Below are 12837 nucleotides of genomic sequence, written 5' to 3' on the forward strand. Positions count from 1 at the left end.
CATTCATTGCAAGGAAAAAAGCCAGCAGCACCAAAGAACTTGCTTACCGTTAATTACCATAGGCATTTTTATTACATTAAAGCTTTAACATTTATCAGAATACTGGGTCAGGGAAGAGAAAATAGTAGAATAACTTAAAATAATCAAAAGCAGCCTGACTGGGAACTATTGTTTTTTTTAAAAAAAAAAATCTAACCAACAACAGAAGAGAAGCTTCCTGAAATATTAAATGTCGCATTTAAGTTATCTGCAGCAGGACATGAGGAACCCTGGTAGTCTCACAAAAGTTTTCAGTGTTATGGAACAGTCCTTCAAAATAAGCACCAAAAAACACACAAAAAACAAAGAACCATTTATTTCTGTGCTCCCCTTCTCTCCAGAATCATGAGTTTCCAGAAAACGTCCCACTAGGACCTCTGTGATTCTCACATTGCAAAAGTCAAAGACTTTCCTGTAACAAGGCACATACCTCTCCAGAATTAAACTCTGCACACATGATTGTTTGTCAAATACTGTGCCAAACCCCCAATGTTTAAATGACTTTTTAGGAAGAGGTAGACTTTTCCTACTGATCACCTCAGGGTAACAATCTAGACAACCGGATTCAAGAATTTCCCAGTAAGCTGATCATTACAGAGTGTTAATTCCCCATGTACTTTGTCATGTCTATTATCCCCTCCCCAGCCTCCTGCACCTGGCTAGAGGAAATCCAAGTAGACCAACATGACAATTTTACCTTAGTATCCAAATAAAAGTTTCCATGGATAAGCCAATAGTGGTAAATAAATAAAGCAATAGTTACTACACTATTCATCCCCAACTCCCACACTTATTAATGGTCACAGTCTGAAAAAACCTTAACTGATCATAGTTAAAAGAAATATAGAAATATACATAAAACCAGCTGTCTTAGACAGCATTTTTATTAAAAATGAATACACAGAGACATAGCAGCTTTTACAGTAAAGAGATTTTTAAAAGGCATCAAGTTGTAAGCCAACCATTCGAAAAAGAGGCTTTGAAATGTTGTTTTCCACAGCACTTTTTGCCCATTTGTCAACAAGGGAGAGAAATCTGCAGATTACCCAAAGGACAAACAGGCACAGTAACTAATTTAAACTTCAAGCCCTTTTTCTGAACAGTTGATCAAGCATCACCCTCCGTAGCAGCATCTGGAGCACACTTCAGTGTTCTTTCAAGTGGCTGGTGTACTTGATCCATTTCTTTAAAATACTTTAACATTCAATAAAACTATTTCAAATAGAAAAACTTCTGTCAGATGAAAGTAAGGTTTCCTTTTCAGATTCCGTGAAAGCTTATGAACTTCACTGGCAGCATTTCTGTAATGGAGCAGGAGCTAAAACCAGCAGAACAGGCACTTGAGCAAATTGTCCACCAACAGTTCCTAAAGTCAGATTGATTGCAGTCCAGAAGACAGTTTCTTACTACTTTGTGGTGGTGTAAGGACACCAGTAGGGAAAGGTGAAGTCCTATTTTGCTCAGCCAATATGGCTTGTTTTGCTTGAGCTCTGTCCTGAAAGCACATGAAAAAGAGGGAAAAAAAAATTAAATCTTTACTTTGGTGTGCCTATGCAACAGAGCAACAGAATTCAGTGTTTTATGATCTGATGGACTGTTAATCTGGAAATGCATATGCATATCCATATCTAACTCTCCTAACAGTAACTGATAAATCACACAGTACACAGTAGTTACTTGTAGTACAACTCAAAGTGATCAGTATTCATTTTTGGAATCTGATGATTAGCATTAGGCATTCATAACACACACACACTCCTGTGCCTTCAAGAAAGCAAAATGGAGAAATAATTGAGCAGAAAGAACTTCAACTTCCACCTAGAATTCAATAACCTTAAGAGAAAAACTAACCCCAATAGCTTAAACCACAATTCTTTGAACAAGATTTTGATCCTCTACAAGTTTCTCACACTAAAAACCACTCTTGGTCCACTGCTTGTCAGTGACCACTGTCACGTAACAATCCCAGCACATCAGTCTCAAGTGATCAATCTTTGTTTTTCTCCAGATCAGACAAGACTCTATTAGTGGTATTTCCTAGAGAGAATGGTCTAACACATGGTATTTGAAGTACCCCAAAGGGTAGAGAAATGCTTCTGATTTCTAGGGTAATCAGAAGTCAAATTTTCATATGAGAGGCTGAAGGCATATCTTTTTAAATAAAATACTGAACAAGTCAGTCCCAAGAAAAGTCTTTGTCTCAAGAATTTTGTATCTGGACTACAACTTTATAACTTTTGTAATCTAAATACACTCAGTCTCAGCCTGCTCATGCATTTCTTAAGCTAACTGTATGTTCAAACCAAAGAAGCAAGACTTCAGAGACTTCACAGACAGCTTTTTGTCTTTGTTTGCACATACATACCAGCAAATCAAAGCTGTTGATGTGTGTCTGTATATTGTGCAAATCTTCAGGAGCTATCCCACTAAAGTGTTTGAGTTTGGAGCTTCCTACTTCCCTCAGAGCCATGGCAAATGGGACCATCCATTTCACACAGTCCTCTATCTCACAGAACTCATAACCTGCAACACAAGACACAGGCTTATCTGCCTGAATCAAGACAATGTTTGTCAACATACAAGATTAAATCTATAAATGCCAATACCTGAAACTTTCTGCATCAACTCAGATGAGGAGAAGTGATACAAAGCAGAGGCTGCAAGTATTCCATAGGTATATTCCAAGCAGCCAATATCCAGCACACAGAGATCCAAGAGCTAAAAGACAAGAGATGTTGAATAAGCATGAGAGAAAAACACTTGTTCAGGTGAAACAGCATTTGAAGGAAATCAGTCTCACCTCTGTTATTTGTACAAATATCTGCTGTGGATATTGTGGCAGCATTACCTCATAAAGATCATTTAAATATGCAACTTGCAGGTAAATGTTTAGCCATGATACAACTGTCAGTGGATTTAAGTTCCAATTAAGAGCCTGAAAGAACAGACATACACAAGATTTCAGTGCCAATAAAGTTCCTAACTTAAACCATGCAAGATGGTTAAACAATCAAAAGCTCTAATCCCAGTTGGTTAAGGCATCTTTAGAACATGCAAATCAAATACTCTCCTGTAGCTCTACCTGCTGATACAGCCAGGGAACAAATAATTTTGTTAATACACATACTGGTGGATGCTTAGATCACTTGTTACCTAAAGAAAACACTGCTTTCTAATTAGCAAGAGAAACTGTGCCTCTTAGCAGCACCTAAGGTTAACTGAGAAGCTCTGCTTTTAGTCTGATTATGCTATACATTTCTAATAACTAATTCCACTTGTAAATATTACCTTCATAATGATCAATTCCATACTGATGATTTCATCTTCTGTACAGGCTCCATCTGTAACATAGGCAAACTGGTGCAACTTTGGTGGATAAATTTCCTGAAAGATAGGGGATCAAGTATTTAATCTGTGGAATAGGTTGCAATTACATTCATGTGTTACTTTTTGTAAAAGTAAAGAAATAAACAGAACAACAACTGTTTCAGGCTGCCAAAACAGAAAGGGGAGAGGGGATAGTTCCTTATTGCCCCATTTTAAATCTTGTGTTCTCTGCCTTTAATAGACACAGATTTCTTGTCCATCACAGCCTTCAACTCTCACTTTGGATGGATCAGTACAAACCTACATTATTTGACTACAGCACCACTGTGACTGCATCACAACTGACACCAGGATTTTTTTTTAAGCACCCTAAAGAAAAGGCCTTTTATTCCTTGCTTAAGAACAGACTGAACATCAGCTCTTTTAAACAACTAAGAACTTAAAGCACTGTGTATGTTAGTAGTTCAAAATGTTCTAGTAAATAATAGCTCAGACTATCATGCAGTAGGTACTCTATTGCAATGAAATTGCAACAAGTGGTCTCTGTATACAGCAGCCAGCCAAAAATTCATTTAGCAACTGCAACTAAAACTTTAGATTTACTCTAACACTGAATTCTCTAATGAGAAAACTAGATTACATCCCAGCATAATTTTACCCACTTCTAAAAAAACCAGGAATATTGAAAACAAACAAACAAAAAAAAATCTTTGTTGTCTCCCAGTTGAAAAAAAATTACAGCAAGTAACTCCATAAAGCTTTCCACAATACATCCAGCATCCAAGAATTCTGCTGTGTGTCCATTCAGATTTTTATGGCAAGCAAAGCTGGAGACACTTACCTCAAGCTTTGCTGCTATGAATAGAGAAGTGACACCAATAAGCTGCAATAGTGTTTTTACAACATCCTGTTGCGTTGCCATAAAGCGATCAAAGAAATCTTGTGCTAAATAAAAAGTTTCTCTATGAAGTTTGTAGGCTTCACAAACCTGGACAGACAGAGATTACAAAGGTCAAGAACAGTGTTAAAAAGTCAAAACTAGATGCTACATATGTATCCAAAAAAAAAGGCATTAAGATAGACATAAAATTTATATTGGCTTTCTACTTCACTGCTATTGTGAAGTAACATGTTAACTAACTGCAAGAGTTAAACAGTTTCCTTTGACACAAGATGACTGTCATTACACTAACTTCCAAGAAAAAAAACAGATCAGAGTGAAAATCCTTCTAGGAAATTCAGGCACATATTCCAAAAATGTCAGAACATCAGTTCCTCATTTTTTGCAAAGATCCATTATTCCAACACCTAAAAGAGAAAATTCTCATAAGCACTTTACAACAAAGAACAAGGATTATGCCACCAAGTCATCCAAATAGTGAAACAGACTCAGACACAAGAGCAGCTGTAGCACATTCTGCATGACAAAAACAGATAAAAAGGCCAGGAGATGGATCTGATCTCAGAACTACCCACCTTCCTTCTTACAGTGACTTTTGTAATTATTTGTTCAGCCTTTGTCTGCAGTATGACCTTAAAAGCTTACCCTGTGTTAGGGACAAATTGATTATTGCCCACTATCAATCTAAATGAGTAACAGAATGTATTGACAGTCTGAAAATCATCAGCTCAGTACATCATATATTCTTTAAGTTTGGTGTCATTCATTGACAAAATTTAAGATGAAGACAAGTATCTGGAGCTAAACATGCTCCTGAAGTGCACTCATGACAGTTATTAGTGCACTCAACAAAAGCACACTTGAAACACTCAGAAGCACAGAAAAGCTTACCTCCATTAGCCAGTCTAGAAGGATGGTTCTCATCTTAGGCTGCAGCTGGGGGTGCCTTTGCATGTAGAATTTATCCCTCACGTAGGTCTCTTCTTTGTTTATCATGTTTTTCCATACATCATCCCTGTTTGCCCAGCTAAAAGAGATCAATGTTTAGTCTTGGCTCATTAAACAGGAGGAAGACAGAGCAGCAGCAGCCCAGCACACTCACCCTAGAGCTGGGAGTGGGGTAGCTCTGGTGGGAACAACGCTCAGATGGATAAAGCGCGAGTAATCGACACGGACAGGATCGTCGTCATCTTTATCCGGAGTGGGAATCAGCATGTGGGCATGCTCGTGGATGTTAGTCCAGGACTTCTGTCAAACCAAACACCACATTTCACACTGTGCTTTTTAAAGTAACCATTTTAGCTGTAGATAGATAATACTCATAACCTCTGTCAGAATTTCTTTCCAGAGTCTTATCTCCTTGAACTGCACAGAATAGTAGAGGCTGGAAGGCACCTCTAGGTCTTTCCATCAAGCTCCCTGCTCACACAGGGCCACCAAGAGCCAGTCACCCAGGATCATGACCAGAAGGTTTTAGAGTATCTTCAAGGATGGAGACTCCAGAATTATTTTGGACAACTTGTGCCATGCTTGCCTGTCCTCACAGTAAAAAGTGTTCCATGATATTTAGAGGGAACCTCTTCTGCTTCAGTTTGTGTCCATCTCCTTTTGTCCCATCACACAGAGAAGAGCTTAGGTCCATCTTCTTTACATCTTCCCTTCAAATAGTTATAAAAAATTGACACAAGTTGCCACAGACCTTTTCTCCAGGCTTAACAGCCCCAGCTTCCTCAGCCTTTCCTTATCAGCAAGATGCTCTGGTTCCTGAATTACCTTAATGGACCTTTCTGGACTCTTTCCTGTATGCTCAAGTCTCTTTTTTACTGGGGACCCCACAACTGGACACAACACTACAGATGACCTCACCTGTGCTGAGTAGAGGGGGTGCTGCTTATAAGCACAGAAGAAAAGTTTGGAACTAAAGCTGAAGAACATTCACCCTGCTCTTTTGAAGGACCACAAGTGTTTCATGGAAGGATACCCAAGTCAGAACCTCCTACTCATGCTGTGCTTTGTTTTTACCAAAATTATACTTGCCCTCAAGTAAAGAACAAGCAGATGGAACTCAAAGACCCAAATATGAGGTCAGGATTTCTGGTCAGGAATATGTAGATAATGTGCCTGAAGCCATGCTTTCATTCAAAGCATCTCAGATGGTGAACACAGCAAAACATTTTGTAGGATTTTGTACTCATTCATTTAGCAGAGTTAAGATAAAAAACCAAAGCACTTATGACCCAATTTTCAGAATATAGCCAAGTACATGTTAAGCAATTGCTACTAAAATATCAAGCTGACAATTTTGTATGTCAAATTCTGCCATGGTCTGCAAACATCAGCTATGCAAAACTTCACCTGGCATGTCCTTTCAACTTAGATTTAAGTTCTGGCCCAAATAAAAGTTTACTCTTCTACCATCTAACTTTTAAATAGGATCTTGTACACTTCACACAGTGCCTGAGGAAAACACTATTTTATTTGCAGAATACAAAGCCAGTACCATGTCATCATGCCTAAGCAAATTAAAATATGGTATTTCTGTTTAATAATGAAGTCAGCCATCTTGCTGCAAATTGATCAGTTTTGCACCACTAAAAGAACAGAACTCCCTAACAGATTTCTAATATACTGAGAAAAAAAAAATAAAAACAAGTTCAGAAGAATCATTAGGCACTATCAAATAACACTATGTGAAACTTTGCCTCTTGCAAAAAAGCTTCCACAGCTGATTTTTGCCATCTTTCTTACATGTGACATCACTTTCTAGCAAAATGGCTCCTTCCTGCACCAGATTCACAAACAGAAACCACTGACTTGATGAAACCAAAACCACATTTCACAGTTCTCTCACAGCTAAGACTGCTTTGCACTCTGAGTTACTGACACACAGATCAGTCTTTTTTCTTCCTGGGAGTTCTACATGCAAATACAGCATAGCTACATACCCAGCCATGCCAGGATTTAATTTGGGTAGGAAGGCGGCAAAACAAGGGAATAGTATCCTTATCCTAAAAATGACAGACTCCTTACAAACTGAAAGTTCAAATGAAAATGTCACATCAGCATTGCTTTAAGTTAATTTTTGTCCTCCCTCAAAACTAGACTTTAGTCACACTTTGTTCTCAAAATGCACAGCAAGCCCAGCTGCCAACAGCCTTTGCAGAAGTGCTGTCTTATCAGTTAATCAGCAAACAGAAAAGCAGTAGATTATACAGTATCTATTTAAAGGTGCCTACTACACCAGCAGCTTCTGAAGGACAAGAGACTTGCTCACAAAGCTCTCAAAGCAGACACATCACATGCAACAATATTAAAGATATTTCACCACCCTCAACTTTCTAAAAGGAAATAGAAATCAAAGCTCAAGAGCCTCTTAGGTGTTTTGACAAGAAGGGAAAACACAATTTTTGACAACATAATGTCACTTAACAAGACACTGGGGAAGAGATGTGAGATGTACACTACAAGTACACAGCTCAGCTAGAGAAAAGAATGAAACTAATGTGCAGGGCCTCAAAAGAAAGCAGCCTATGGGGAAGGAGACAGGAATTAATTAGTGTGGGTGAGGGAGCACCATAACTCTGGCACAGATTTTGGCTGAGAGAATGAGAATATCAATCAGGCTCTTGAGTCTTTAAAACAGATTTAGCAAGACACTCAATCGAAAGCAAGAAACACTATCAAGAAACTGCATTACCTCACACTGCAACTGTGAGGAAATAGGAGCCACTACTGAAAAAGAACAGTTTAAGGTGGGGAAGGTATGAGGAAACCATGAAGAACTTCCTTTGGTCTTGCACAGAGCCAATCCAAAAGTAGAGACCTGTCAGAAAGCAACAGATGCTACCCAGAATCTCTGCAGCCTAACAGAGGAAACACTGCAGTCCTGAGCTTACTTCTGAGACAAACAGGAGCTGAAGCAGCACGCAAGCAAAAACATCAGTGGGGACAACAGCCTGCCTCTTCAACTCTGTGTGAAGCCCAGCAAGAAAGCTTGGTGAATGACTCCACAGTAATGTTCCAGGTACAGGAGCAGCTAATCAGATGCTGATCTCTATCTCAGACCTAAGAACAAAAGACAGACTGGAGGAAAAAAGCACCTGAGAAGGCTCATTAAGAGAGGAGGTACAAAGAGGGAAGATGGTGGATAAGCCCATTACAGCACCCAAGCCCATACAGCTCCAAATACAGAAAACCCAGGAGTTCAGAGGTGGGGGTCTTTATAAAGCTCAAATCAAACATTAGTAGGCCTCAGTTCCCTGCAGCATGCCACCATTCACTGATACATCAAATACTCACAGAAAATCTTTTTGAACAACCTTCAGGCTATAGATCAGACACAAGACAGAGCAGGTTGACCACTGGGGTTATTGGTTACAGGCCAGGCAGGGCCTTCAGTGAAGAACACCTAAAAATGCAAATTGCTGAAATACTTGTGTGCCTCAACGTGAGCTAGAAGCCACCAGAATGAGCTTCCACTGACAAGCAAGGAGTGCAGCAGGAGGAAGAGAATGACACAGAACTGCATTCAAACAGCAGCATCAGAGGTTATTCAGATTGGAACTCAATGGCAGGGGAACAAGCCTGTTTGCCACCCTTAATGCACCACCTTATACCATAGACAATGGTATCACTTCCAAGTCCACAGCCTTAGTCTGCCCATCAGAAATAGCAAGATCTACAATTTTAGCCACTTTTCACTCATAGGATGCATTACTTTGAAGTACTGAACTTTGCCATCAGAAGGGAATTCCAGATTCAGCAAACAGGACAACAACTGAAAAGAGCAACTCACACTATTAAGTTGGTCCAATCCTCTTCTACACCTTTGAAATAAGAGTCTAATCCAGATTAGAGCCAAGTCAGTTCTCAACCAGTGTATAGTTTAGACTCCTCTTTTGTGGGCTTTGTTTTGTTTGGTTTTTGTTAATTGAATCTTCAAAAAATCTAGATTAGTAAAAGCAACTTTTTTGAGGTTATTTTCAAAACACTTAGGTGGAACACTTTGACAATGCTGAAATCAGATTCTGAAAAACATCTAGTAAGAAACTGATCAAAACTCCTTCCTGAGAGTTTACTCCACCTTTACATGTGAAAACATTAGCTAGTTTCATCTAAAGAAACTAACTTACAGATTCCATTCTTCACTTTATACGGAGGTGACCATGCAACTTGCATCACAATTACACAAATTATTCTAATCTAGTTAGATGAATTTTGTTTTACATGGAGCCTCAGAAGTGTACTCATCCCCACAAAGCAGCCAGAATTAGTATGAGAATTGCTAGCAGAATTACAGCAGTGCCAGTTCTCCAAAATCAAACACAGAATTTATGCAATATTCTGCTGTCACAGACCTGATGATATAGCCACCCTTTCATTACATAAAGGGTAACGGCATCCTAATTAAGAACTGAGGCCTTATGTTCCACAGAAGCAAACTAATGAATTGACTATGAAGATGTCATAAAGTGGGATGTGACTCTGATATTTTGCCTTGTGGATAAACTAGTGTCAGTAAACAATTTATTTAATGCAGAAGTCATGTGGTATAGGCTGCAGTGGATTTATAGCTGCTTGCATTTTAGAACTGTCGTGTCTCCACAGAATAACTGTCGCCCTGGCTATCATTCCAGCCTGCTATACTGCTGCTGGAACCGTAAACATATTCTCATTAGTGGTCCATGGCAATTTATATCAGAGAATAGCTTGTGTCACACCATAGACTGAAGAGCTGCTGCTGTGCAGCCAAATGTTAGCTTTTTTAACCAGATCTGGAACAATCTGGCTACTTTGTCGCAACAAAAATACCTGATCTATGCAGGGAAAGATATTTAGGTGTGATATTATTTATTGTTTATAGAATGAAAGGGTCAAATTCCACCAGCATCCTATAATGACCTTGGAAAATTACCAAGAAATATTTTTGATGCCTACTGCCTAAATCTAAGTTTTAGTTTACCTATCCATCTTGAAGTAACACTGAATGGCTACCAGGCCAAGAGCACAAACAAGAAGACAAAATTGGAAGTCTTTATCTGCTTTGAAAGTTGAAGGTCAACATATGCAAAAGATACTTCAAGTTTCCTTCCACTGCCTTCCTGGAAGATAGTAATATTGGGTGCCCATTGAGATTTTCTAACAAACACCCTGTTATTATGCAATAAACATGCACAAGAAGGCCTTGCTCAGTTTGAACAGAATGAATCTTCTGGTGAAGGAGAAAGCTGCAGTGAAGGACAGGCAGCTCTTCCTTGTCAGAAGTGAGAAATTAGTTTAATATACTGTGCAAAAGAAAGACAGAAGGGAAGGAGAGATCCCCTCATTAAATGCTCACCATTTGAGCCCTGCTTAATATGTTGACTGATAACTAGTGTACGCAGTTGCAACAAGCAGAGGCCATTCCAAACAATGATGCCCATCTGTTATGGTAGCACTTCAGTCTTAGAACTTCCAGCTGCCACTTCGGCTTAGATGTGCCACATTATGCACAGCCTGGCCTACCAAACGAGGACAGGCTGCACACCCTGCCCGTGACTTCTGCACCTTCAGCATCACCCTGGGGGCAGTGACAGGCTGAAGTGACAGGGACTGAGCAGGAATGCACGTGTTCAGGGAAAAAAGGGGAATGCACCTATTCCTAAACACAGGCTACTCAAGGTACAAAAAGTGTCACGCTTTCTACATTACACACCACACAGCATCCAACAGAGATACCAAAAGCATCTGCTTTTTCAGGAATATGGAAAGCACACAAATGGAACTAGAGGACACCAGTAAAACTAACTTTGATTTTTTAAGCTGGTTCATTCTACGTGTCTTGCTGAGAAAGGTGGCAATGGTCACTATTAATCTCCACTGCAGAACTGATTTTCACAGACAGAGTGACTTTATAGAAATATTCCTTTGTTCTGCAGAGAAACAGAGCCTGTTTTACCACACCATGAGCATCAAGTATACACTTCCAAGTTCTAACTAGGAACCCCTTACTTAATCTGTCTGATAACTACCCCTGTCAATAGGAATAGAGCTGATCTAGGAGAAAAGGAGACACTTTCCTCTTTCCCAGATGACAGAGAAGTAGAGACATGACTACAAGGAGAACCACCTCAAGAGATGATCCTGCCTGCATGCTTAAGGAGCACATGTACAAGGTACATGTGCACATGACTGTACTTTTGCACCTCTCTAGAGAAGTAAATGCAGAGTAGGCCTAAAGGCTTGACAGGTGCACCCTTGCAACCCCAGGACAGCTGAATTCACTTCAGCATTAACATAATGCTTCAGATCAACACATGCCTTGTATCTTACAAAGGCTTCATAACTACATATATGAAATGAATTGTTCTGCACACTCCATCATCAACCAGGGCCAGCAGTCCCTCTTGCCCACTGTTATGCAGCATGTGGCAGCAGCATACCTGTTTCACCAGGCTGCCATAAATAATGAGGTGCTGCAAAGTAAGTACAGGGTTAAGTAAGACTACAACACTTATATATAAGGCAAATTTAATTACCTGTTTTTCGCACGGCTTTTTTCTAGTCATCTCCATTTTGGCAATTTCTTCATCAGGATCCTGTAAGAACTACAGAAAGCGACATATGATTTCCGGAGTACAAACCGCGGGCCCAGCAGCTGTTGGCCGCTGTGACACGCGCCTGGTCCCGCAGGAGCACAGCCCCGCAGGCCCACCCTGCCCCGGCCCACCGCGTGGGGCCCGCACCCCCAACAAAAGGCAGCGAGGCCGCGGGAGCCCAGCCCGGCGGGCTCTGGCCCGCGGGCACCGAGCCGGGCCCGCACTCACCGTGGCCACATCAGCTTTCCTCTTGCGGGCTCGCATGGCGTACTCCGCACCCGCGTCCCCCTTGGCAGGACCCTTGTCGTCCGCGCAGTCGCTGCGGAGAGAGGAGAAGCTGAGCGAGCGCCGGCCGGGGAGCCGCCCGGGGTGCCCGGCCTGCAGGGCCCCACGCAGGGCGGGCCCGGCGCACTCACCTCTCCCGGCGCATGGCACCCGCCTTGGCCGGCGGGCCGAGCCGAGCGCCGCGCGGGACGGGGCCGAGCGGGCCCGAGCCGCAGACCCCCCCACAAAGCCCAGCAGAGGCGCGCAACGGGCGGCCGGACCAGCCCCACCGGCTCCCCCCGCCCCGCGGCCGCCCACCGCCCCCTGCCCGCCCGCGCTGCCGCTCACTCACCGCCGCACCGGCCCTTGCCGGCCGGGAGCGGGTGGTCGGCGGGTGCCGGGCCGGTGGCGCAGGGCGGGAGGCGGGCGGGTTCCGCCGGGCGCCTGCTGCCTCACGGCGCGGCCGCTCCCGTCCCTGCGCGCGGCGCGGGCCGCGCCCGGCGGGACATTTAAACGCGCGGCGACGGCGCGGGGCCGCCTCCCGACCGCGCACGTGGGCCCGCGCGCGGGCCGGGGCGGGGCCGCCGGGGCGCGGGAGCCGCGCGGAGTCCCGCGCGCGGCAGGGGGCGGGGCCGGAGGCGGGGCCTGCGGATCCCGCGCGGAGCGGGCCGGAGGGGCGGGGCCGGGGCGGGGCCCGGACGCGGAAGCGGCGGGAGCGGCTGGGGCACG

The 12837-nt window shown here is 42.6% G+C and overlaps 1 protein-coding gene across 3 annotated transcripts; it reads right to left on the reverse strand.

Annotated features, from left to right (window-relative positions):
* Positions 1 to 339: 339 nt before the first annotated feature.
* CCNE1 (cyclin E1) lies at positions 340 to 12613 on the reverse strand. 3 transcript variants are annotated; one of them, XM_050979007.1, is made up of 11 exons: positions 12461 to 12613; positions 12073 to 12163; positions 11785 to 11853; positions 5370 to 5515; positions 5159 to 5294; positions 4208 to 4354; positions 3328 to 3423; positions 2840 to 2974; positions 2646 to 2757; positions 2405 to 2562; positions 340 to 1534 (listed from the first exon to the last, which is right to left on the reverse strand). In XM_050979007.1, the coding sequence occupies exons 2-11, from the start codon at positions 12106 to 12108 to the stop codon at positions 1412 to 1414; spliced, it is 1158 nt and encodes a 385-aa protein (XP_050834964.1). In that variant the 5' UTR covers positions 12109 to 12163; positions 12461 to 12613; the 3' UTR covers positions 340 to 1411. The 3 variants fall into 3 exon arrangements, with proteins under 3 accessions (XP_050834964.1, XP_030083616.1, XP_018770077.2); XM_030227756.2 differs by lacking the exon at positions 12461 to 12613 and adding an exon at positions 12261 to 12289 and having other exon boundaries at positions 2888 to 2974; XM_018914532.3 differs by lacking the exon at positions 12461 to 12613 and adding an exon at positions 12261 to 12289.
* Positions 12614 to 12837: the final 224 nt, after the last annotated feature.

Source organism: Serinus canaria, chromosome 11, assembly GCF_022539315.1.
Source record: "Serinus canaria isolate serCan28SL12 chromosome 11, serCan2020, whole genome shotgun sequence".
NCBI classification, from domain to species: Eukaryota; Metazoa; Chordata; class Aves; order Passeriformes; family Fringillidae; genus Serinus; species Serinus canaria.